Source organism: Podarcis cretensis (assembly GCF_951804945.1).
Source record: "Podarcis cretensis genome assembly, chromosome: 11".
NCBI classification, from domain to species: Eukaryota; Metazoa; Chordata; class Lepidosauria; order Squamata; family Lacertidae; genus Podarcis; species Podarcis cretensis.
The window spans coordinates 10532330-10552317 of NC_137180.1; the positions used below are offsets into that span (position 1 = coordinate 10532330).

At 42.8% G+C, this 19988-nt stretch overlaps 1 protein-coding gene across 7 annotated transcripts in view; it reads right to left on the reverse strand.

The window, feature by feature from the left end:
* Positions 1–19988, reverse strand: part of CNTNAP4 (contactin associated protein family member 4) — a gene marked incomplete at its 5' end in the record, with an annotated part of 290283 nt that overhangs the window by 81214 nt on the left and 189081 nt on the right. For all 7 annotated transcript variants that reach the window (XR_013843755.1, XM_079996016.1, XM_079996015.1 and 4 more), the window contains 4 exons: positions 1697–1868; positions 9999–10148; positions 13712–13973; positions 17104–17247. Coding sequence is in view for 6 of the 7 variants with exons in the window: in XM_079996016.1 (XP_079852142.1) it covers positions 1697–1868; positions 9999–10148; positions 13712–13973; positions 17104–17247 (728 nt within the window). The remainder of the gene's footprint in view (positions 1–1696; positions 1869–9998; positions 10149–13711; positions 13974–17103; positions 17248–19988) is intronic.

The following is a 19988-nucleotide window of genomic DNA, read 5'->3' on the forward strand; positions in this document are numbered from 1 at the left end:
GTACGCAGGCTGAGGCCCTACCTGCCTGCGGACTGTCTTGCCAGAGTGGTGCATGCTCTAGTTATCTCCCGCTTGGACTACTGCAATGCGCTCTATGTGGGGCTACCTTTGAAGGTGACTCGGAAACTGCAATTAATCCAGAATGCGGCAGCTAGACTGGTGACTGGGTGTGGCTGCCAAGACCATATAACACCGGTCCTGAGAGATCTGCATTGGCTCCCAGTACATTTCTGAGCACAATTCAAAGAGTTGGTGCTGACCTTCAAAGCCCTAAACGGCCTTGGCCCTGTATGCCTGAAGGAGCATCTCCACCCCCATCATTTCAGCCCAGACACTGAGGTCCATCTCCGAGGGCCTTCTGGCAGTTCCATCACTGCGAGAAGTGAAGTTACAGGGAACCAGGCAGAGGGCCTTCTCGGTGGTGGCGCCTGCCCTGTGGAACACCCTCCCACCTGATGTCAAGGCAATAAGCAACTATCTGAATTTTAGAAGACATCTGAAGGCAGCCCTGTTTAGGGAAGTTTTTAATGTTTAATGCTGTATTGTGTTTTTAATATTCAGTTGGGAGCCACCCAGAGTGGCTAGGGAAACCCAGCCAGATGGGCGGGGTATAAATAATAGATTATTACTTTTGTTATTATAAAACTGTAGGTGTAGCCACACTAAACAATCGAGTTCCTACAAATGCAGTATGGATATTATGTGGCACCTGCTCTTTTGCCAATTATGCCGATCAAGAAGCAGAAGCAAAAGCAAAGTCACACTCCCCTTTGCTGCTCTCTGCAGAGGTCATCCCTCAGGGCAACCAAGGTTGACTCAGCTCCATGGACTAAGAAATAACTAAAGAGGGAGCTTTGACAGAAGAGAACATAATATGTAGTTATTTCTGACTACATGATAAACATTTTGATTCAGCCTTAGAAACAGATGGAAAAGCAGATCTTGTATTTGTCACCTTTAAATGCATCACGGAGCTTAAAAGGAAAAACCATGTACTATAAATAATCAGAAACTGCTCTGCTAAAGACTACCTTGACAAGGCATAATTTAAACACAACAGTTTAATCTACCACATACATCTTAATAGCAGCTAATAAATATGTAGGGCGATACGAGCTTGGAAGGAAATTCTAATACTCATTTCAATGTTTTCATCTGGCAGCCACAAGATCTTGGATCTAGAGGCATCTAATAAGTATCCCTAGGCCATGTATAGGTTTTCCATAGGGGGCTTGATGTAATCAGAGCAAATGCATCTGCTAGCCTCTGTGTCTGAGGATACACAGACTTCAGAAGACGTTTACCGAACAATTTTTGCCTTTAAAATAATTTTGGGCTGGCTTACTAAATGCACCCATAGACCGAGAAAGCAGAAAAGCCACCCGAAGGAAAAACAAAAGTAAATAAGAATCAAGAAGCTGTTTGGATGGGGCAGGAGACTTGGAGAAGAATGGATTTATTTTAGGGCAAAAGCAGCGGTCAGGAGAAGGAATCAACATGCCCTCGCCTCCTGAAGGACTGCTGCTACAAATCACTCCTTTCAGGGAGAAGCAGCTGACAGACTAACATTTTTATGTGGCCAACTCATATGAGATATAAAGTCCAGAAAGGAGAGCAATTTGAAAAGACCCAAACATTCTAGCATTAGCAGTGTTCAAAATTAATACAGCCCACCGAAAAATGAAACCGTTCTTACCTGTCTATAATGCCACACAAATCTATCTGAAGGTCACTGAAGTTCCCCATTGAGTTCTGTTGAACTGAAATTAAATCCACTGCTTTGTTATCAATGGAAATTAGTTTCATACACCCAAGGAAACCACCAATTGGATTTTTACATTCTGAGCTGTTGGCATTAGAAGGACATCCTGGAAACATAACACATAAGAAAGAGTTAACTAGGGGGGGAAAGGCTACTCTAAAGCACACAAAAAGTATCTATTTCCTACAAAAGAGACACAAAACTTAGACTTCTGGGTTGGCTTGGTCCCACTCACTTGTGATCTCCAGGCAGTACAGTGGTACCTCGGGTTAAGTACTTAATTCATTCCAGAGGTCCATTCTTAACCTGAAACTGTTCTTAACCTGAAGCACAACTTTAGCTAATGGGGCCTCCTGCTGCTGCCGTGCCGCCGGAGCATGATTTCTGTTCTCATCCTGAAGCAAAGTTCTTAACCCGAGGTACTATTTCTGGGTTAGTATAGTCTGTAACCTGAAGTGTATGTAACCTGAAGCATATATAACCTGAGGTACCACTGTATTCAGAGGCATAGTGGTAGAAATGGAAAATAATTCTCTGATAACTTTTGTACAACATCTAACCGCAGGCATTCATGTTTAGTTACGACCCACAAGCATAAGCTGAAAATATTGGTCACAGTTTAGAAAGCTATAGAATGATGGCTCTCAAAATAAAAGCTCATACAAAAGGAGCTGGCAACAGCTCCACATCTCTCTGCAGTCACATGACCCTAAAACTCCTTGAGTGTCACTCTTGTGACATATCAGGAAATCGCATCACAGTCACAGTTCCACTTCTTCACTAGAGAGGCAGAGCCAAAGATTTACACAACATGTTTTAATGGTCTGCCTTTGGGCAGCAGAGTTACAAGTCTGAAACTTAACATTCATTCATAACAAATGTGCAGCCTAGATGTCAGGTCTCCCATTGGGGAACTGAACCTTAGAAGTCATCAGGCATAATTTACTTTTTGGATATCACAGGGCGCAGTGGCCAGAAAATATTACTGTTGTAACTAGAGTAGGGACAAAAAGGTCTCAGCCAGAAACTATAAGACCAGCACCCCTAGTAACATGAGTAATGGGGCATCAATGGACATGCTTCTTGTGGCAGGGTGATGCTCGGACCATATAGTGGCAAATGTTTTATGGCCCCTGGATGCATGTGGAATTTTGCCTGACAGCTTTACCAAGCTATCCACTATAACCCCCAGGTCTCATTCTTTGTTTTCCATTCATGGTCAATCAATTTAGGGTTTTGTGTGTTGTGTAACTTTGATGCGGGACGCGGGTGGCGCTGTGGGTAAAACCTCAGCACCTAGAACTTGCCGATCGCATGGTCGGCGGTTCGAATCCCCGCGGCGGGGTGCGCTCCCGTCGTTCGGTCCCAGCGCCTGCCAACCTAGCAGTTCGAAAGCACCTCCGGGTGCAAGTAGATAAATAGGGACCGCTTACCAGCGGGAAGGTAAATGGTGTTCCGTGTGCTGCGCTGGCTCGCCAGATGCAGCTTGTCACGCTGGCCACGTGACCCGGAAGTGTCTCCGGACAGCGCTGGCTCCCGGCCTATAGAGTGAGATGAGCGCACAACCCTAGAGTCTGGCAAGACTGGCCCGTACGGGCAGGGGTACCTTTACCTTTAACTTTGATGCATTCTGCTTTTATTTCTACCCCAGCCTACAAAAGTAGTCTTCAGCTTTAAAAGGTTTTGATTGCCTGCCAACACTACCAGGAATGCATCAGAATAGCACCACAGCATACTTCTTACAAAATTCAGTTAACAACAACAACAACAAAAACCCTTTTGCTTTATTACATTGGCTCCAAAATGCTAGGGAATGACAGCTGTGAAGGGCCATACCCTTAACATTTTCATTACATAGAGAATATTGATATGGTGCGGTATCTTATCTTGTGGTTAGCTCCAGCTTCACCACTCCGTTGGAGACGAGTGGCTGTCAGTGGCAGAGTGGCAGACCTAAGTCCCAAATTTGTTTGTTACTGGAATGACCTCAGGGAATCTATGCAACTACAGTGGACCCTCGGGTTATGTTACCTTCGGGTAACATAACTTTCAGGTTGTGAATGCACCAAACCCGGAAGTGTATGCTTCCAGGTTTTGCAGCGTGCACATGCGCAGAAGTGCTCTATCACACCGCACACATGTGCAGAAGCAGCACCTCATGTTGCGGACTTTTTGGGGTATGTAAGGACCCCCGGAACGAATTAAGTTCATATCCGCAGGGTCCGCTGTAAAGCGACCATTCCATGTTGCAAGTGGCAATGTCTGGTGACTAATGCCATTCACGTCGAACGACAGTTAAGCCATGTTCACATGAGGAACCATAAAACCTTGCCCCCTCCTTCTCATTATAATTATGATGCGACTCAGTTGTCTCACACGTAACAACAGGGCCACAACAGTGACTCTGCAATAAAATCTACAGTAGCTGTTCATTGTTAATATAATTGCCATCACAGTCATCAACATCCCGTATTCATCTATTGTTTTTAGATACTCCGCAGATGTAATATCTGAGCACATCAAAGTATTAGCAAAATATATTACAGAAATGAAACTTAATGCCCAAAAGATGTGAGGAAAAAGGAAGCAAATTAACAATTAGATCATAGTGAGCAGCATATGAAAACTGGTAACTCTTCATTTTCTATGTAACACTGTGTTCCACAGTGAAAGCCCTTGGTGAAGTCACCAGTTTGAACTATAAATGTTAATAGGTTATTCGGGATGACAAATGATGCCTCTTACTTCTTTTCTTGTTTTTTTTTTTTCTTCTTACAGGACATTGCTGCCTCAAGACTGATGTACTAAGACATTACTTTGATTTTAATCAAACAGTGTTGCCTCTTGGGTGATATTAGTCAAATGACTTGTTGTCTCATAATATTAGCAGGCAATAACTTAAGCCTGCATTAATGATGAAACCAGCCTTATAACTTTCAATGAAACCCTTTTTAAGCTGAAGCCTACTTTTGTAGGCGAGGTGAAATAAAAGCAGAATACCTAAGTTGTATAACACCAGGAAATATATATATCTAAATGCAAATTGTGCACAACTAATTACAATTAAAATGAAGGGGGGACAAAGAAGAATGAGACTTTGGGGTCATAGTGGACACTCGATGAAGATGTCGACTCACTATGCAGCAGCTGTGAAAAAGCTGCATTCCATCTTTAAGGTGTTTAGGAAAGGAACTGAAATGAAAACTACCAATGCAAGACACAATTCTTTGGTACTGCCACAGCCGGAATACTGGTTCTGGTTGTCTCAGCTCAAAAGGATATTGTGGAGTGGGATACGTTGCACAAAATGGCACCCAAAATGATCAAGGGAACCCCCCTATGAGAAAACGTTACAGTACTGGGGGCTTGTTCACTTAGAGAAAAGGTAACCCCCTGCAGGTAAAGGTAAAAAGGTAAAAGACCCCTGGATGGTTAAGTGCAGTCAAAGGAGATTATGGGGTTGTGGCACTCATCTCACTTTCAGGCCGAGGGAGCCGGCGTTTGTCCACAGACAGCTTTCTGGGTCATGTGGCCAGCATGACAAACTGCTTCTGGCACAACAGGACACCGTGATGGAAACCAGAGTGCACGGAAACACCGTTTACCTTCCCACCACAGCGGTACCTATTTATCTACTTGCACTGGTGTGCTTTCAAACTGCTAGGTAGGCAGGAGGTGGGACAGAGCAACGGGAGCTCACCCCGTCACAGGGATTCAAACTGCCGACCTTCTGATCGGCAAGCCCAATAGGCTCAGTGGTTTAGACCACAGCGCCACCTGCATCCCGGGTCCAACCCCCTGCAATACCGGAATCTCCATCTTCCTTCCATCTTCACTGATACAAGGTGAATTTCTTACGGATAGTGAAAACTACATGTGGCCAATTTGGAATACAAGCCCAGTGTCTTTCTCACTGACCCCAAACTCCTGTATGCTTGATAGCATTCACACTGACTTGAAGCATATGGAGGCAGCTATGTCTTACTGGCCTCAGAGAGGATGGAACAACAATGACATGGTTGCAAGCCATACCTGACCAATTGAATTCGTTCTGGAGGTCGGTTCTTAACCTGAAACTTCTTAACCTGAGGCACCACTTTAGCTAATGGGGCCTCCCTCTGCCTCCGCTGCGCAATTTCTGTTCTCATCCTGAAGCAAAGTTCTTAACCTGAGGTACTATTTCTGTATAGCAGAGTCTGTAACCTGAAGCGTCTGTAACCTGAAGCATCTGTACCCTGAAGTACAACTGTACTCAATTATATATCCTCTGATCTGGAACTAGGATGGTTCTTTGCTCTTTTCAAACCTTTGGAAACTAAATCCTCATTACACAGGAAGGCCATTGGCTTGCAGTAAGGGAACATTGCTTACTACGTATTTCTGTTCAGCTTCACTGTCATTTCAAAATGGTCCATTTAGGAGGGAAGCAGAGTTTGATAATGCTTAGAATTTTAGAATTTTAGCTTTTTAACTTTTAGTTGTTTTCCAGAGTAAAGATAGTGATATAAAAAGATACTGCTCTAAGGTTCCTTCATATACATCTGTCTCTAAAACAATACAATAACAAAATTTGTCCTAGGATTCTTTTGGTAAATAATAAATCATTCACAATCATTCACCACCATTATTAACAGAACAGATGGTCAGATTTCAGACCAGTGTGCTAAGTTCATATATATCAAAGTGAAAGAAACCATTTAATATGTATGATAGAATTTGATGAATTTGCTGTGTTTTCTCTCTCTTTTATCATTAATCTTCCCTTGCTGCTTACTTTTTAAAATACAAGGTCTGATGTGAAGGCACCTTCTTGTCTCCCACCTCGAGATGCATGACTATGCTGGCTGACCTCAAAACGATAGAGAATTTGAATACTAATTACATCTATGCAGGGAGGGAGACACACAAATCTCCACACCTTTTAAGTATTCTGTCTTCCAGATTTAAAGCAAACAAAACTAGCTACCACAAACTTGGCATTTTACAATACAACTCAACAGAACAACTTCTGGAAAAATGGAACAACTGAGATGATACAAGAAAAACATTTTATCCCATAGTGCCTGGATTAAAGGGAAAGGGAAGGGAAGGGGGGGGCACTATCAGCCATTATTTTAGAAAGTTGCAGGGTGCATGACTGGGCTACAAATCAGAAGTGATGAACTTCTGATTTCATGCATTCTTCCCTAACTTTTCCACAACAGTTTGAATAGAGATTAGTGCTTGGACTACACTGTCCAAATTGCTGTCTTGATCTCAAAGCTTTCTCTCAGTGAGGTTGGGGTTACGGGTAAGTAATTCAGTTTCCAATGTCCCTGGCATAAATTTTCTTATAAGGGATTCATACTGCTCTCCTCAGGTAAGATACCCAGTAGGACTAAAAAAGGACCACATGGTTCAATTTAGATTCACATTTGGCACTTTATACAACAGATCTCCTTGGTCTGAGGTGATTCATGGGTTGCCTGAATTGATTCATCCATCTGTGTCCACTCCTTACCCCTCAATCCACTATTGAGGAATTAAAAAATGGCTATAATTTTTTGACCTTTTGGCAGAAATGAATGGAATTTTCAGACATGGTAGTCCCTGCAAGAGGGGCTAAAGCCTACCAAAGAATAGTTACAAGGGTTTCTGTGCAGGAAACTTTTTTAAAGAAGAAGAAGAAGAAGAAGAAGAAGAAGAAGAAGAAGAAGAAGAAGAAAGTAATGTCTAACACTTTTTAAAAAACACATTTTTGAAATTAAGCAAAGGTGCATGCAGGACCTTGCCTTCAGAGGGCATGAATCCTGTCTAATATCAGAAGAATGATTGTATAAGTCTTCTGCAAGGAAAGCCATTACATTTTTTGAGATCCAGTCAATTTTCAACCTTTTTGATTAGGAAATTAAAATAAATAAATGGCTATAACCTTGTTTTTGTCTTTTTGACAGAAGTGAATGAAATGTGCAGGTATGCTAGCCCTACCAGTGTGAATAAGGCCTGTCAAATTACATGCAAATAGATTCAGAGAATTTTGCCCTGGGCATCTTAAAAATGTTCCCCCTCCAAATATATATACAAGGGTTAGGGTAAAATTTGATGAAATTCAGATGCAAGATGGCACCTTCTGAGGGCATGAATCCCAACAAACATCATAAGGATAGCTGGAGTTAAAGTGCTGACATTTAGATTGTGGGGTGGGTGAACAAAATGATAACAAATCATGAAAACAATGTATTTTGCTGGGGACTGTTGCCCATCAAGCAGGAGTGGATGGCATGGAGGAGGAAGCAAGTGAGGAGGCTGGCTTGGAGAAATGCAAGAGCACCTTTCCCAGTAAGCAGCAGTGACTCAGCTGCTGGGAGGTCAGGTAAACATTACTGTCCCACTACAGCCATGTGCTACCACCATTGAGACCACCTCACACATTGCTTATCTTCTGGTGCCATCCCTAATATATCCAGCATTGATCAACCTAGCCCTGTACAGTGGTATGAACGGGATCCATTCTGGAGCCCCGTTCAAATCTAGAGGTAAACGTAACTAGCGACGGTGTGTCTGCGCATGCGTGCGCCGCTTTTCGCCACTTCTGCGCATGCACATGATGTTATTTTGAGCATCTGCGCATGAGCAAGCGGCAAAACCCAGAAGTAATGCGCTCCGTTACTTCCAGGTTGCAGAGGAGTGCAACTCGAACGCGCTCAACTCGAAGCATATTTAACCCGAGGTATGACTGTACTCTCAAGCCACCTCATCAAGCAGCCCAAATACCTCTGCAGCTGAAGAAATCATGGATTAAACCAAAGACCTAATGCATGCAAGCATGAGTTAAACCCATCGGAGACATCGGGCACAACCAAGGCCTCAGCATAGCTTACATCCCTACCCTAAAATAGGTAAAGGTAAAGGGACCCCTGACCATTAGGTCCAGTTGTGGCTGACTCTGGGGTTGCGTTGCTCATCTCGCTTTATTGGCCGAGGGAGCCAGCGTACAGCTTCCGGGTCATGTGGCCAGCATGACTAAGCAGCTTCTGACGAACCAGAGCAGCACACGGAAACGCTGTTTACCTTCCCGCCGGAGCGGTACCTATTTATCTACTTGCACTTTGACATGCTTTCGAACTGCTAGGTTGGCAGGAGCAGGGACTGAGCAACGGGAGCTCACCCTGTCGCGGGGATTCAAACCGCCAACCTTCTGATTGGCAAGTACTAGGCTCTGTGGTTTAACCCACAGCGCCACCCGCATCCCACCCTAAAATACTTTATGCTAAATTTATAAACTCATGCTCAGTATACAACCAACAAATTACAATTCTATTATGGACATTTCACAATTACGGGGTATAACATTGGAGGGGAGGATGAAGCCTTAGTACCATTTTGAGTGTTCTGATTCTTAAAAAAGGCAAGCCAAAAGTTACACCCAGAGGAAATACAGTGAGCTGTGCTTCATTCTCATTTCTTGTTTATAATGCCCAAAGTTGCACATGCACGTCTCCTCTCATAGGAGATGTATGTGCAGCAGGTGTGAAGACAATACATGTATTTCCCAAGAACGGAGACCGCACACACATTTTCCATCAAAAAAGATGGATGGGCTCAGTTTTTGCTTTCTAAAAAGAACAGGGGTAACAGAGATGAACCTCATAGGCTTGCCTCACTCCATTCTGGTTTAGAATGTCTCAAACCACTCCTAGAAATGTCAGTGACATTTTCATTCATTGTACATGCACATTCTGCTTAGCACAGCATTTGACAATATTGTAATATCTTAGGAAAAAGTACTATGGATATTTTTTGCCTGGTTGCTCATATGGTTTCCCAATAATGCTACTATCAAGTTCAATCCAGGCAATATACAAGCAAAGACAATGGGAGCAACCTTAATATGACAACTACAACTATTGGGCAGTAAAGCAGTTAATTTGTATTATGTAAAATATAGCAGAAATCTGCTTAAAATGCTTTAAGATTCCATCTCTATCTGTCTAATAGCCTGAAGATGCAATCACGATATCCACTAAAGTCAACAACAATTGATAGCTGTTTTCAATTATCCTGTGTAAACCCAGAATTTCAGAAAATACTAATGGCTTGCACGGGAAATGAAGTTGAACTTGTGTTATTTTAAGGACTAACATGCATGTTGCTTGCCAATATTCTGTAACAAAACACCATTAATTCATTTGCAAAATTCATACCCAAGTCAGCAACCTTTGGCCAGAAACAACAGCAACAACAAAATCCATCTTACCTCCAAAGTAGTAAGTGTCTCCTGAAAAAATCTGTATAGGTATTGATGCATGAGAGGAAGATGTTGACTCATTATCTACTACTAAGCTTACGCGGTTTCTTTTAGCTGACAAAGATACAGAATGCCACTGTCCATTATGTAATTCAGCACCTAAAAGAAGAAAGCATTTGAGAAAAGTTTGCGAACAGCAATGTGGATTGGTGTAACATCTCATGGGGGAATATTAATGCAATAATCTCAATAATCAGAAGCAGATATTTGTAATTTTGAGTCTCATTTTATAGTGTGCTTCTTCAGAAGTCCCACTGAAATATATTCAAGCATGCATGTATCTGTCAAATGTTTTGACTAGCAGTGAACCAAGACAGCAAATTCTAATAGGATGGAAGCAAAGTGTGAAACTGTTCACCAGACACTGGAGCAAATTAATGCATCACATTCAATGCATTCACTCATAGAATACTGCAAAATGTATTCCATAAGCTTGCCATTGCCAATGGGAGTACTAGACAACATATGAATAAATTCACCTGGATTGCCTTTGCTTGGTTTAGCTATGCTTGGTTTCAGCTACAAAGCATTCATGATGAAGCACTGTATGTAATTCCAACCTCTTTGCCAGGATGTCACGATTAATTGGTAGATGGTGCAAACTCACACAAAATTACCATATTTCTGTTGGAAGACCACGTTGCTTCCACCATTGCAGTTGGCAAAGTCTGGTAAAACTCTAGAGCTTAATGAAAATTCTAACAGCACAGACTTTTGGCCTTCTTAAAACTTCAGAGCCATCATTTAGCTGAAGTTATATTTGTCTTAGTTTCTTGCTTTAAAACCTCCATCTTTCCAAACATTTGATGGCCAACTCAAAAAAGAGGTTGCATAGGGATCATTAGATAAAAACAACCCTTCTGCAACAGAAGGTCTTGGTTTATTGTAAGTTAATCATTCATGAATTAATATGTGCCATTTTCCTCTGTTTTTATGTGGACAAAGAAATCTTTATAAATCTCTGGTAATGAAGTCTCAGAGCTGTGCTCAAAGTAATATGCTCTGATTTAATTATCACATACTGTATGTGTGAAAGCCAGGTCATAAGTCTTTGCCTGTAGGGGGAACAAAACTGTCCAACCATCCATAATTTAATTACTCAATCTCTACTTGCAGACTTGATTTGCTCCAATGAATGTAGCTACAATAAACACTTCAAATGTACAAAGGGGGGGGGGGGGGAGTTCACTGTATGGTTTCATTAGATAACTTTTTGCTAAGGAAAGCAGGAGTCTTATTGAAAGATTTAACATGCTGCAGTTGCCTAAGCAAACATAAACTTACATTTGCAACCGCGCAGGGCTTTTGCCTTAGTCACATTAAAATTAACATAAAGTCTACTTTAATGTAGCACTTTGATTTTTTGTTGTTTGGATTTTCAAGTTGTTGAAGAATATTTTAGAGATTTTGATTTGTGTTTGTAGTTCGGCAGTTTGTCAGAATAGCGTATCAGAAAGCCAGTTGGAAATGACAGCGCATTCCAGAAACCTGTTAAAGAGACGCTGAACTCAGATTGTGTCATTAACATGCATGTAATTGCACTGTGATTTAAACTGCTCTGGAGGAAGTTTGATACATCACAGTAAACTGCACATCAGTGACACTCTTAACGTGGAATTAACATTTTCAGATGGTGAGCTCAGGGAAGCCTGTTAGTCATAAATTGGCACACTCTCTGCATTATTTATTTGAATTGGTTAGCATACATTGAAGCTGATCCTGCTGCTACTAAAATCAATGTCAAAGCCTCCATTCTGGGATGAACGCTCGATGTAAATCATCAACATGATACTGGATTGCTGCTGGCAACCAGTCAATTATTTCAAATTTTACACTGCTGTTACCGTTCATTATGGAGAGCTGTAAGTAATTGTTGAGATGCAGATCCTGTTTTCTTTTGAAAAGGGGATTTCATCATGCTTTCTATAGGGCACAGATGCTTTAAATAAGAAGAGAAACTTAGATCCAGGCAAGAACTTAATGACAGACAGGGTGTAGGCATTAGGGACTTCTGGTTTTAGGAAAAAATGCCTCATTGATATTTCTAAGACTGAACATCGTTTGTCAAATGTAAGATTGACCTTGCTGGGACCAGAGTCTTGCTCAGGCTTGCTCAGGCTTCCAGATCTTTCCAGGCACATCTGATTGGAAACAGAATGCTACTGGAAGCAGAGTGCTAGACTACATGTTCCATGCCGGTGTTCCAAACATGAGATCAGTGAATGCACATAGGGCTAGGGCAATGGGCTCCATACTTCCCCTACACTTATTCATCAAAATATTGAAGCCTCTACATTTGCAGTTAAATGAGTGGAGGGCTCTGTCCACACAATAAGAAACCATTGCTACTTATTGTTACCAAACACACTGTCAGAACTCTCTGTGTGTGCAGAGTATGTGTGGCGCTCCATTCAGGTGTTTATACATTTATATCACGTTCTATCCCATCTCAGATTGGCCTTCAATTTCACAAACCACAGCAATAGGTGTAACAAAATGTATCCGCATAAAAACACTACTCGTCATCAGTAAAATAAATCAGTAGCCAAATCGTAATCCAACAGTACCACCAGCTTGTCCCAAATACCCATGTAAAAAGCTAGGTTTAAAAGAAAGCACCATTATGGGGAAGGGGATAAGCCCTACAAGGATTCATTGAATGTGTGGTCTAGCTGGCTGGATGCAAATTGGGTAGTTCAGCATTCTGCCTTCAGCAGCGGACCAGCAGAAAGGTCTACATCCCGTCTTGTGCATTTTATATACTGCAGTAAGCACTACAAGAGTGTAGACAGTACACCACACTGTCCTTTGTCCAAATATCTTGGTAAGAATTCAAAGTAGTTGGATAATCAGAAGCTTTGACAATAAGTGTGTGAGAAGGAGTCACTTCAAATCTATGGACTACTTTGGTGAGGTTTGGTGGTGTAACTGCTGCCACTTCACAACCTTGTTCCTCGTGATAGCCAGGGCAGAAAGTGGGAGCACATTGTTCCAGATCCCAAACTGATCCTTCAGCTCCCAGGGATATGATGGCAGCAGGATCAGCAAAGGATCCAGAAAACCCTGTACTGGTGCAGGTCTGCTGACTCCCAACACCCCAAATGCCCCATTTTTTAGAGTTCTGTTTGAGTGGGTATGTTGTGTCACTCCTTGGCAATGGGGCTCCCCACTGCTGGTGCAAGGCTGGGCAAAGGGACACTTTCAACTCACTTTATCCTCCCCATCATGGTTGATTTGGGGTTTGGGTTGTTCTGCCCATCCACTCTGAAAGGGCTCCTCCACCTGCGGATTTCATCAACTTCTGCCAAAAGGAGGAGAGCTATAGCCATGTTTAGATTTCCCATTAGAATGGATGGGGAACCCATAACTTTGTTTTACATAGAGCAGAACAAAACACAAATTAAAGATTGGAGCAGACAGCTCAGAGCACAGAAACGGATTGGATTCTTTTTTAAAAGCACATATGCAAGATAAATCTTGGGTCAGCGTAGCATTTATAGAGCCCTCTGTGTGAGGGGGGAAAGAGAAAAAGGAAGGTGTGTAAAAACACACACACACAAAACAACAACCCCACAAACAATGAAGTCAGCTATATTGGACCTCTGGAATGTGACACTTCAGTGTAATCACATCACAATTATTTTTCACCTGCTTTCTGTTACCTGCACTGATGTCACTCTGTGTCTTTCCTGGTTTATAGAGGCTCAGTTTAACCTTCCCATCACTCAGATACATGAGAAGGCCACCTGAAGTCTGATATAGTTTACTTGACAGTAAGAGCCCTTCGTTGTTCCAGGTCCGAAACTGAAAACTGATCGAAATTTCATCATGCCCTGATGTGCCAGGCAATGCGAGATAACTATTGGGGTTTAAAAAAGTGACTGGAATAATTGGGGGCTCCGAACAGGCGAAAGATATGTTGCCCTAGAAATAAATGAAAGAAACAAAATATTGGGTAAATTTATAAACAAACAAGTTTTCAATGCGTATGTCTATCAATAATTAGGTATGAAGTGATAAAATCTGAATCTAGCTGGTTGTTTCATTACAGGATACAGATGGAATAATGCAAAGCAACAACTCCAAACCTGACAATGACTACCATTACAATGTCTCAGTCAATGGTTTTGCAGGCAAACCCGGGACAAATATAGGGCTGATTTGAAGAAGGTGGAGGCTGTTGTGTAAATGCTTTCAGGTGAAATAGATAGTGTCTGAGCATATTATTAGAAGACTCTCACAGGTTCTTTGCATCAGCTGGTGGTTTCGTGTGGAAATTCCATATGTGGCAAGCACCAGATAAAATACAGGCCTGCCCTACGTTTTGCCCGTTGGTGATAGTGAGGAGTCCTGGGATTAACTAGGATGCTGTTGCTGCATCCAGAAGCAGAAAGAATTGCAGCTAAATGACTTGCATTCCAGCTCACAGACTAAGGCCATATCTGCACTATACAATGAAAGCCCTACGGTATTGCTTTAAACTGCCATGGCATCAGCCAAAGAACCCTGGAAACTGTAGCTAGTTAGGGGTTCTGAGTGTTGTTAGGAGACCCCTATTCCCCTCACAGAGCTACAATATTCATAGCAGTTTAACCATCAGTTCCTGCTCCCAGGGAATTCTGGGGATTATAGTTCTCTGAGTGGACTAGGGGTTTTCCTAACAACTCTCAGCCCCCTTAACAAACTAATTCCCAAGATTCTTTGGTGGAAGCCATGACAGTTAAAGCAGCATTGTAGTGCTTTAAATATATAATCCACATGGGGCCTGAGATAAGAGGGCCCTTGAAGTGCAGACCTTTGGGGGGCAGACATGAAGATGTTATCCTATTTGATTTTGTGTTCTGGGATATATTTTCTGGTGGGAAAAAGTGAGTTAGCATCTTTCAAAATGTTAAAGATGATGCATGAAACACCAGCAAGAGGAGGCAATTTTCAGTACAGTGGTACCTCAGGTTAAGAACTTAATTCGTTCTGGAGCTCCGTTCTTAACCTGAAACTGTTCTTAACCTGAAGCACCACTTTAGCTAATGGGGCCTCCCACTGCCGCCGCGCCGCCGCTGCGTAATTTCTCTTCTTATCCTGAAGCAAAGTTCTTAACCCGAGGTACTATTTCTGGGTTAGCGGAGGCCTGAAGCATTTGTAACCTGAAGCGTCTGAAACCTGAGGTACCACTGTAGTTTCCACATAGACACAACAATTGAAGGAGCCCTAGAGTCTTGCTGATGTGGATAGACTGGCACAGAAGAAGGTATATTTTGCCTCTCTTGTAATTTGTAGAGAACAACAACATATAATAGTTCTCATGGGGGCGGGGGGCAGGGCACATAGATCCACAGCTACAGAAAGGGATTCTAAATAAATGAGCAACTATTATCAGAGAAAGTACTGAAAACAATAAAGCTTATTAAGACTGGGCTTTTAGCTATTCATTGTAACCACAGCCAACATCATCCAGACACAATCCAATCCAAAAGTTCCAGCTAACTCCTTAATCGTCATTTCCAGCTGTAATTAAGCTGCAACTCCTTGTCCTCTTTTCTATGCCAAACACATTCCTCTGCTATCCTTTGGACCACATCAGCAAGGCCAAGAAACAGATCTTGTCATCTGGGCAACCCAGGACCTCCATACACACTGACCAGGCTTGCGCCCCAGGGAGATCACAGTGGTTTGACTTCACCCCCAGAGAAACATTCCATTGTCTCTCAAGACTGATGGATGCCAACAACAACAAGGTCAACACAAAACAAGACACATTATTCACACCATTAGGGATTACATTAATCTTGTCTCCATCCCGTATTTATGTGACTTTGGAATGATGGAAGAACTGGGTCAGTTTCCACCATTTATTCCATGCCCTCATTTCATTGCAGTTCCTGCATACAGAGAGTCAATAATACCAGCTTCTCCGTCGTGATTTACAGCTTAATCCATAACCCAATTAAAAGAGGGTACTTAAATGTAAGCCACTTTCATGCAAATGGAGGTAATGGAGCACAGTTGTCTTGGCTTGGAACCCAATATATGTTAAGAAAGTTCAATGTGGCCCTACGCCAAAGCCTCTTGGGGTGTTGGGTCCACAATGGCAGATGAAGTGCAGAGGGCTTCTGAGGGAATGCAATCAGCTGAAGTCATATTTTCTTCCTAAAATCATTTAACTTAAAGAAGTCCGCAGAAATGACATTTCTCTCCTCCTCCTTCTCCCAGCAACCCAAGAAGCCCTATCCCATCCTACGTTGTTCAGAAGGGCCTCCTGATCTGCAGGATACTTGAATTGCAGTCAAACCAACAATTCACGTTTTGCTAGAAAGGCAAATGATAGGAGCTGAAGTTCACAGAGTTTTCTTGTAAACTTCCTAGAGAGAACTCTGTGAGAGACACGCCCACTGTGCCCTGACAGGGGGAGCGCATAGCTATATATTCTCCTATCTGCCTGGGCACACCATATTCATATCTTTCCATCTCTTTCCACTCTATCAGCAATGTGACAACATCTACAGACTCTGACCTCCAAGCTCAAACTACATTTTAAGCTAGACCTAAGCAAGTCTTTGAAACTGAATTACCATTTTAAGCCTGCCTGAACAAAGCTGCTGTATCTGTTACTCTTCAACAAGTATTCTGAGTGAGTAAATGCTTTTTTTTTTACCTTTTACAATACTATTTTGTTTGTGCCCTGAAGCATCCTGGATTACTTAAACTAAAATGCTAAAACTAGCTAATCTAAGCTTCCCTTTTAAGCTGCAAAGGGATAGCAGTCTGCTGAACTCTCAAACATGCGGAAGGAAGGATAATATCTAAGAAATGTATCCTCTCCTAACATCTGTTCACATCGCAACATGATCCAGAGAAAAAATTGGGCGAGTGCCAGTGGCTGAACAGTGAAGGATGCAATAGGAAACTTTCCTGCTATGAACTTTCTCAAATTAAATCATCTTAGGGCTTGCACCCTTACATAAAGCGAGCTAACTGATTTGTGGTTTGCAGCCTTAGACTGCGATTGGAACATTGTTATACAAGTCAAGGTGCTCCCCAACCCAACTTTTCTTACCATAATGTTGATTTGAGGTTTATGTCTCTTGGCCAAATCAATAATGTTCACACCATTGTAATAAAGATTTTCAAAACACCCATGAAAGTTTTTCCATGGTAACAGCCCTGATTTTCCAGGTACTGGAATCCCTCCAAAGCTGAGCTTAGAAAGAGAAGAAAAATCAATAATCGTATTAAGCAATTTTCTGACAATCTGCTTGCAACGTTTATGATAAAAAATGTTAACAATGGCACAGCAGTAGCTCCATATTGGTCAATTGAGAATCAATCTCTTTTTTTCATTATTATTTCTTTTCAATTGTCAAATGCATTAACTTAAAATATAGGTTAAGAAACACAGCTCAGAAATAACACAAAAAGTAAGAGGCCAAAGAAATACCTTTTAAATAAATGTGCTTTTATTTTCTGACAATGCTAGTTTTATTCAATCATTTCAATAAAAAAGTGCCTTTCTTTGGAAGTTAACATTTATATAACAGTACAGTGCAATCTGACAAATCTTTACTTAGATGTTAAGTCCCACTATGTTCAGTGGTGTTACTCTTAAGTAAGGATGCACTATTCATACGTAATTCCGTTTATATAAATGTCTTCTCAATCTTCCTTTATTTTTCCACATTACTTAATACTTTTTAAAATGATAAAAATATATTTATATTATTATCATATATAATTATACTTATTTAACTTACAGTATCAGTCTTTCATGTGACCATGGCAACTACTTACCTGAAATCTATCTGAAATGTTCAAATTAATAATACAGCATAAGCACACATTTAAACAAATATATTTACTGTTATTTCTTATGTTAGCTACACATTGAAAGCCTGTTCACTATGCTGCGTGCGATAGGTTTCGCACACTGAGCTCTCGAAGTAATGGACTCTCTCATATAGTTTAACTATAAGGGAATAGTTTTGGGTGTGGCAAGGAAGCTGTCCAGTGCTAATAGGTTGGGGGGGGGGAGTGGGCAAATGCCACTTTAGCACCAAAGCTCCCATACTCCCATAAATTTGTTTGATAGGATCCAGGATAAGAGCAGCAATGCCCCAGTGCAAGGGGAAACTGACTCTCTTTCACAAGGACCCAACCTCACCTTGCTTTCGGCCGGAGATGGGGAACCTGTGGACTCCCAGATCCTGGATTCCAATTGCCGCCATTCCCAGCCAATATGGGCAATTGTCAGGGATGACGAAAGGGCCACAGGTTCCCCAAACCTGCTGTAGAATCACCACTTTGGCGAGCTACAGTGCTTCTTTAAACTGCAGATTCATTGAGCAGCACAGTACAGTGGTGCCCCGCAAGACGAATGCCTCGCAAGACGGAAAACCCGCTAGATGAAAGGGTTTTCCGTTTTGGAGGTGCTTCGCAAGACGAAAATGTCTTGCGAGTTCCTGCGTGTGTGTTTTTTCCTCCCCCCCCCTTTTTCTAAGCCACTAAGCCGCTTATCAGCTGATCCGCTAAGCCGCTAATAGCGCTAATCCGCTAAGCTGTCAAAGGGCTTGCTTCGCATAGACGAAAAAACCGCAAGACAAAGAGACTCGCGGAACGGATTCTTTTTGTCTTGCGAGGCACCACTGAATCTCTGTGGTTTACCAGCAGGTGGGGAAAGGGATGACTCGCAAATGAAACTACCAAAGCTTCTGATTTATCTGAAGTGTACACCACACTGATGTGCAAGATGCAATCTATTATACCCACCTAAACCTGCCTTTTATGAACTGTTGTATTTTATGGTCACCAGATATTTTTCAATGAATCTGGGGACACTTTTATTTATTTTTTGGAAGCTGAGTAGCAACAGGGAGTCAGTAGTGGGGATGGTGAGGCAAAAGACCCTGGGCCCAAACACACATGCATATTGTTTAAAGGTGCAAAGCCCTTCTTTCGCACCCTGTGAAACATAAATGCATAGTTTTTTTAAAAAAAGTGGGCAATGGTGCGCTGCACGCCCGTGACTCCCAAGCCTTCCACGATCTCCTTTCCGCTTTGTTTTGACAGATGAGGGGAGGCTCGGGAGTCACAGGTGGGCAGCCATTGCCCAGGAGGGGCCAGCCTGGTAGTGCAGTTGGCTCTGGCTGGCTTCAGGAGCTGCTCGCTGCCGTGGCGCAGGAAAAATGGTGGGCGCCATGGCAGCAAGCAGTGAGCAGCTCCTGAAGCCAGCCAGAGCCAACTGCACTAACAGGCTGGCTCCGGGCTGCTGAGGCTGCCGCTGCCACGTTTCCTGGGGACAGTTTTGCAAATCTGGGGACATTCCAGGGACGGAATTTGTCCAGGGACAGATCTACAAATCCGGGGACTGTCCCCAGGAACCGGGGACGTCTGGTAACCCTATTGTCTCTGCTCTCTGTTCACATCCCCAGCGGCAGAGCCTGGGGCGGCACACATGCCCTGCGCCCAGAGATGGGACCAGCCGCCTGCAGGGGCAGGGCCGGCCAAGGCAGGACACTCCGTTGGGCCTCTGAGAAGTCCGCCTGCCTCCTCCCACTCAGCTGCCCTACAGCTGAGGGGGAGGTGGCAGGCGGACCGCTTGGTGCAGCGCCGAGTCTGCGGGCGCTCAAGCCACCGCGTCACTCCCAGGAGAGACGTGTGGCTCGGGCATGCTGCAGACCCCGTGGTGAGTGCCACCCGGCATTTTGTCACCCCCCTCAGTGGTGACACCCGGGGTGAGCCGCCCCTACTGCACCCCCTTCCTCTACCCCTTCACATCCCCTGTCCTGCATGGCAAAGCTGTACCACCTAAGTGGCAGGATGTCCCCTAGTAGAGTGTAAACAGTACAATTACAAAAGGAACATTTGGGCATTGACATCAAAGCAGAAAAGTCAAGGGTTGGCACATATGTAAGCAAAGCATTAGTGAAAGTCTTTAATTTCAAGCTT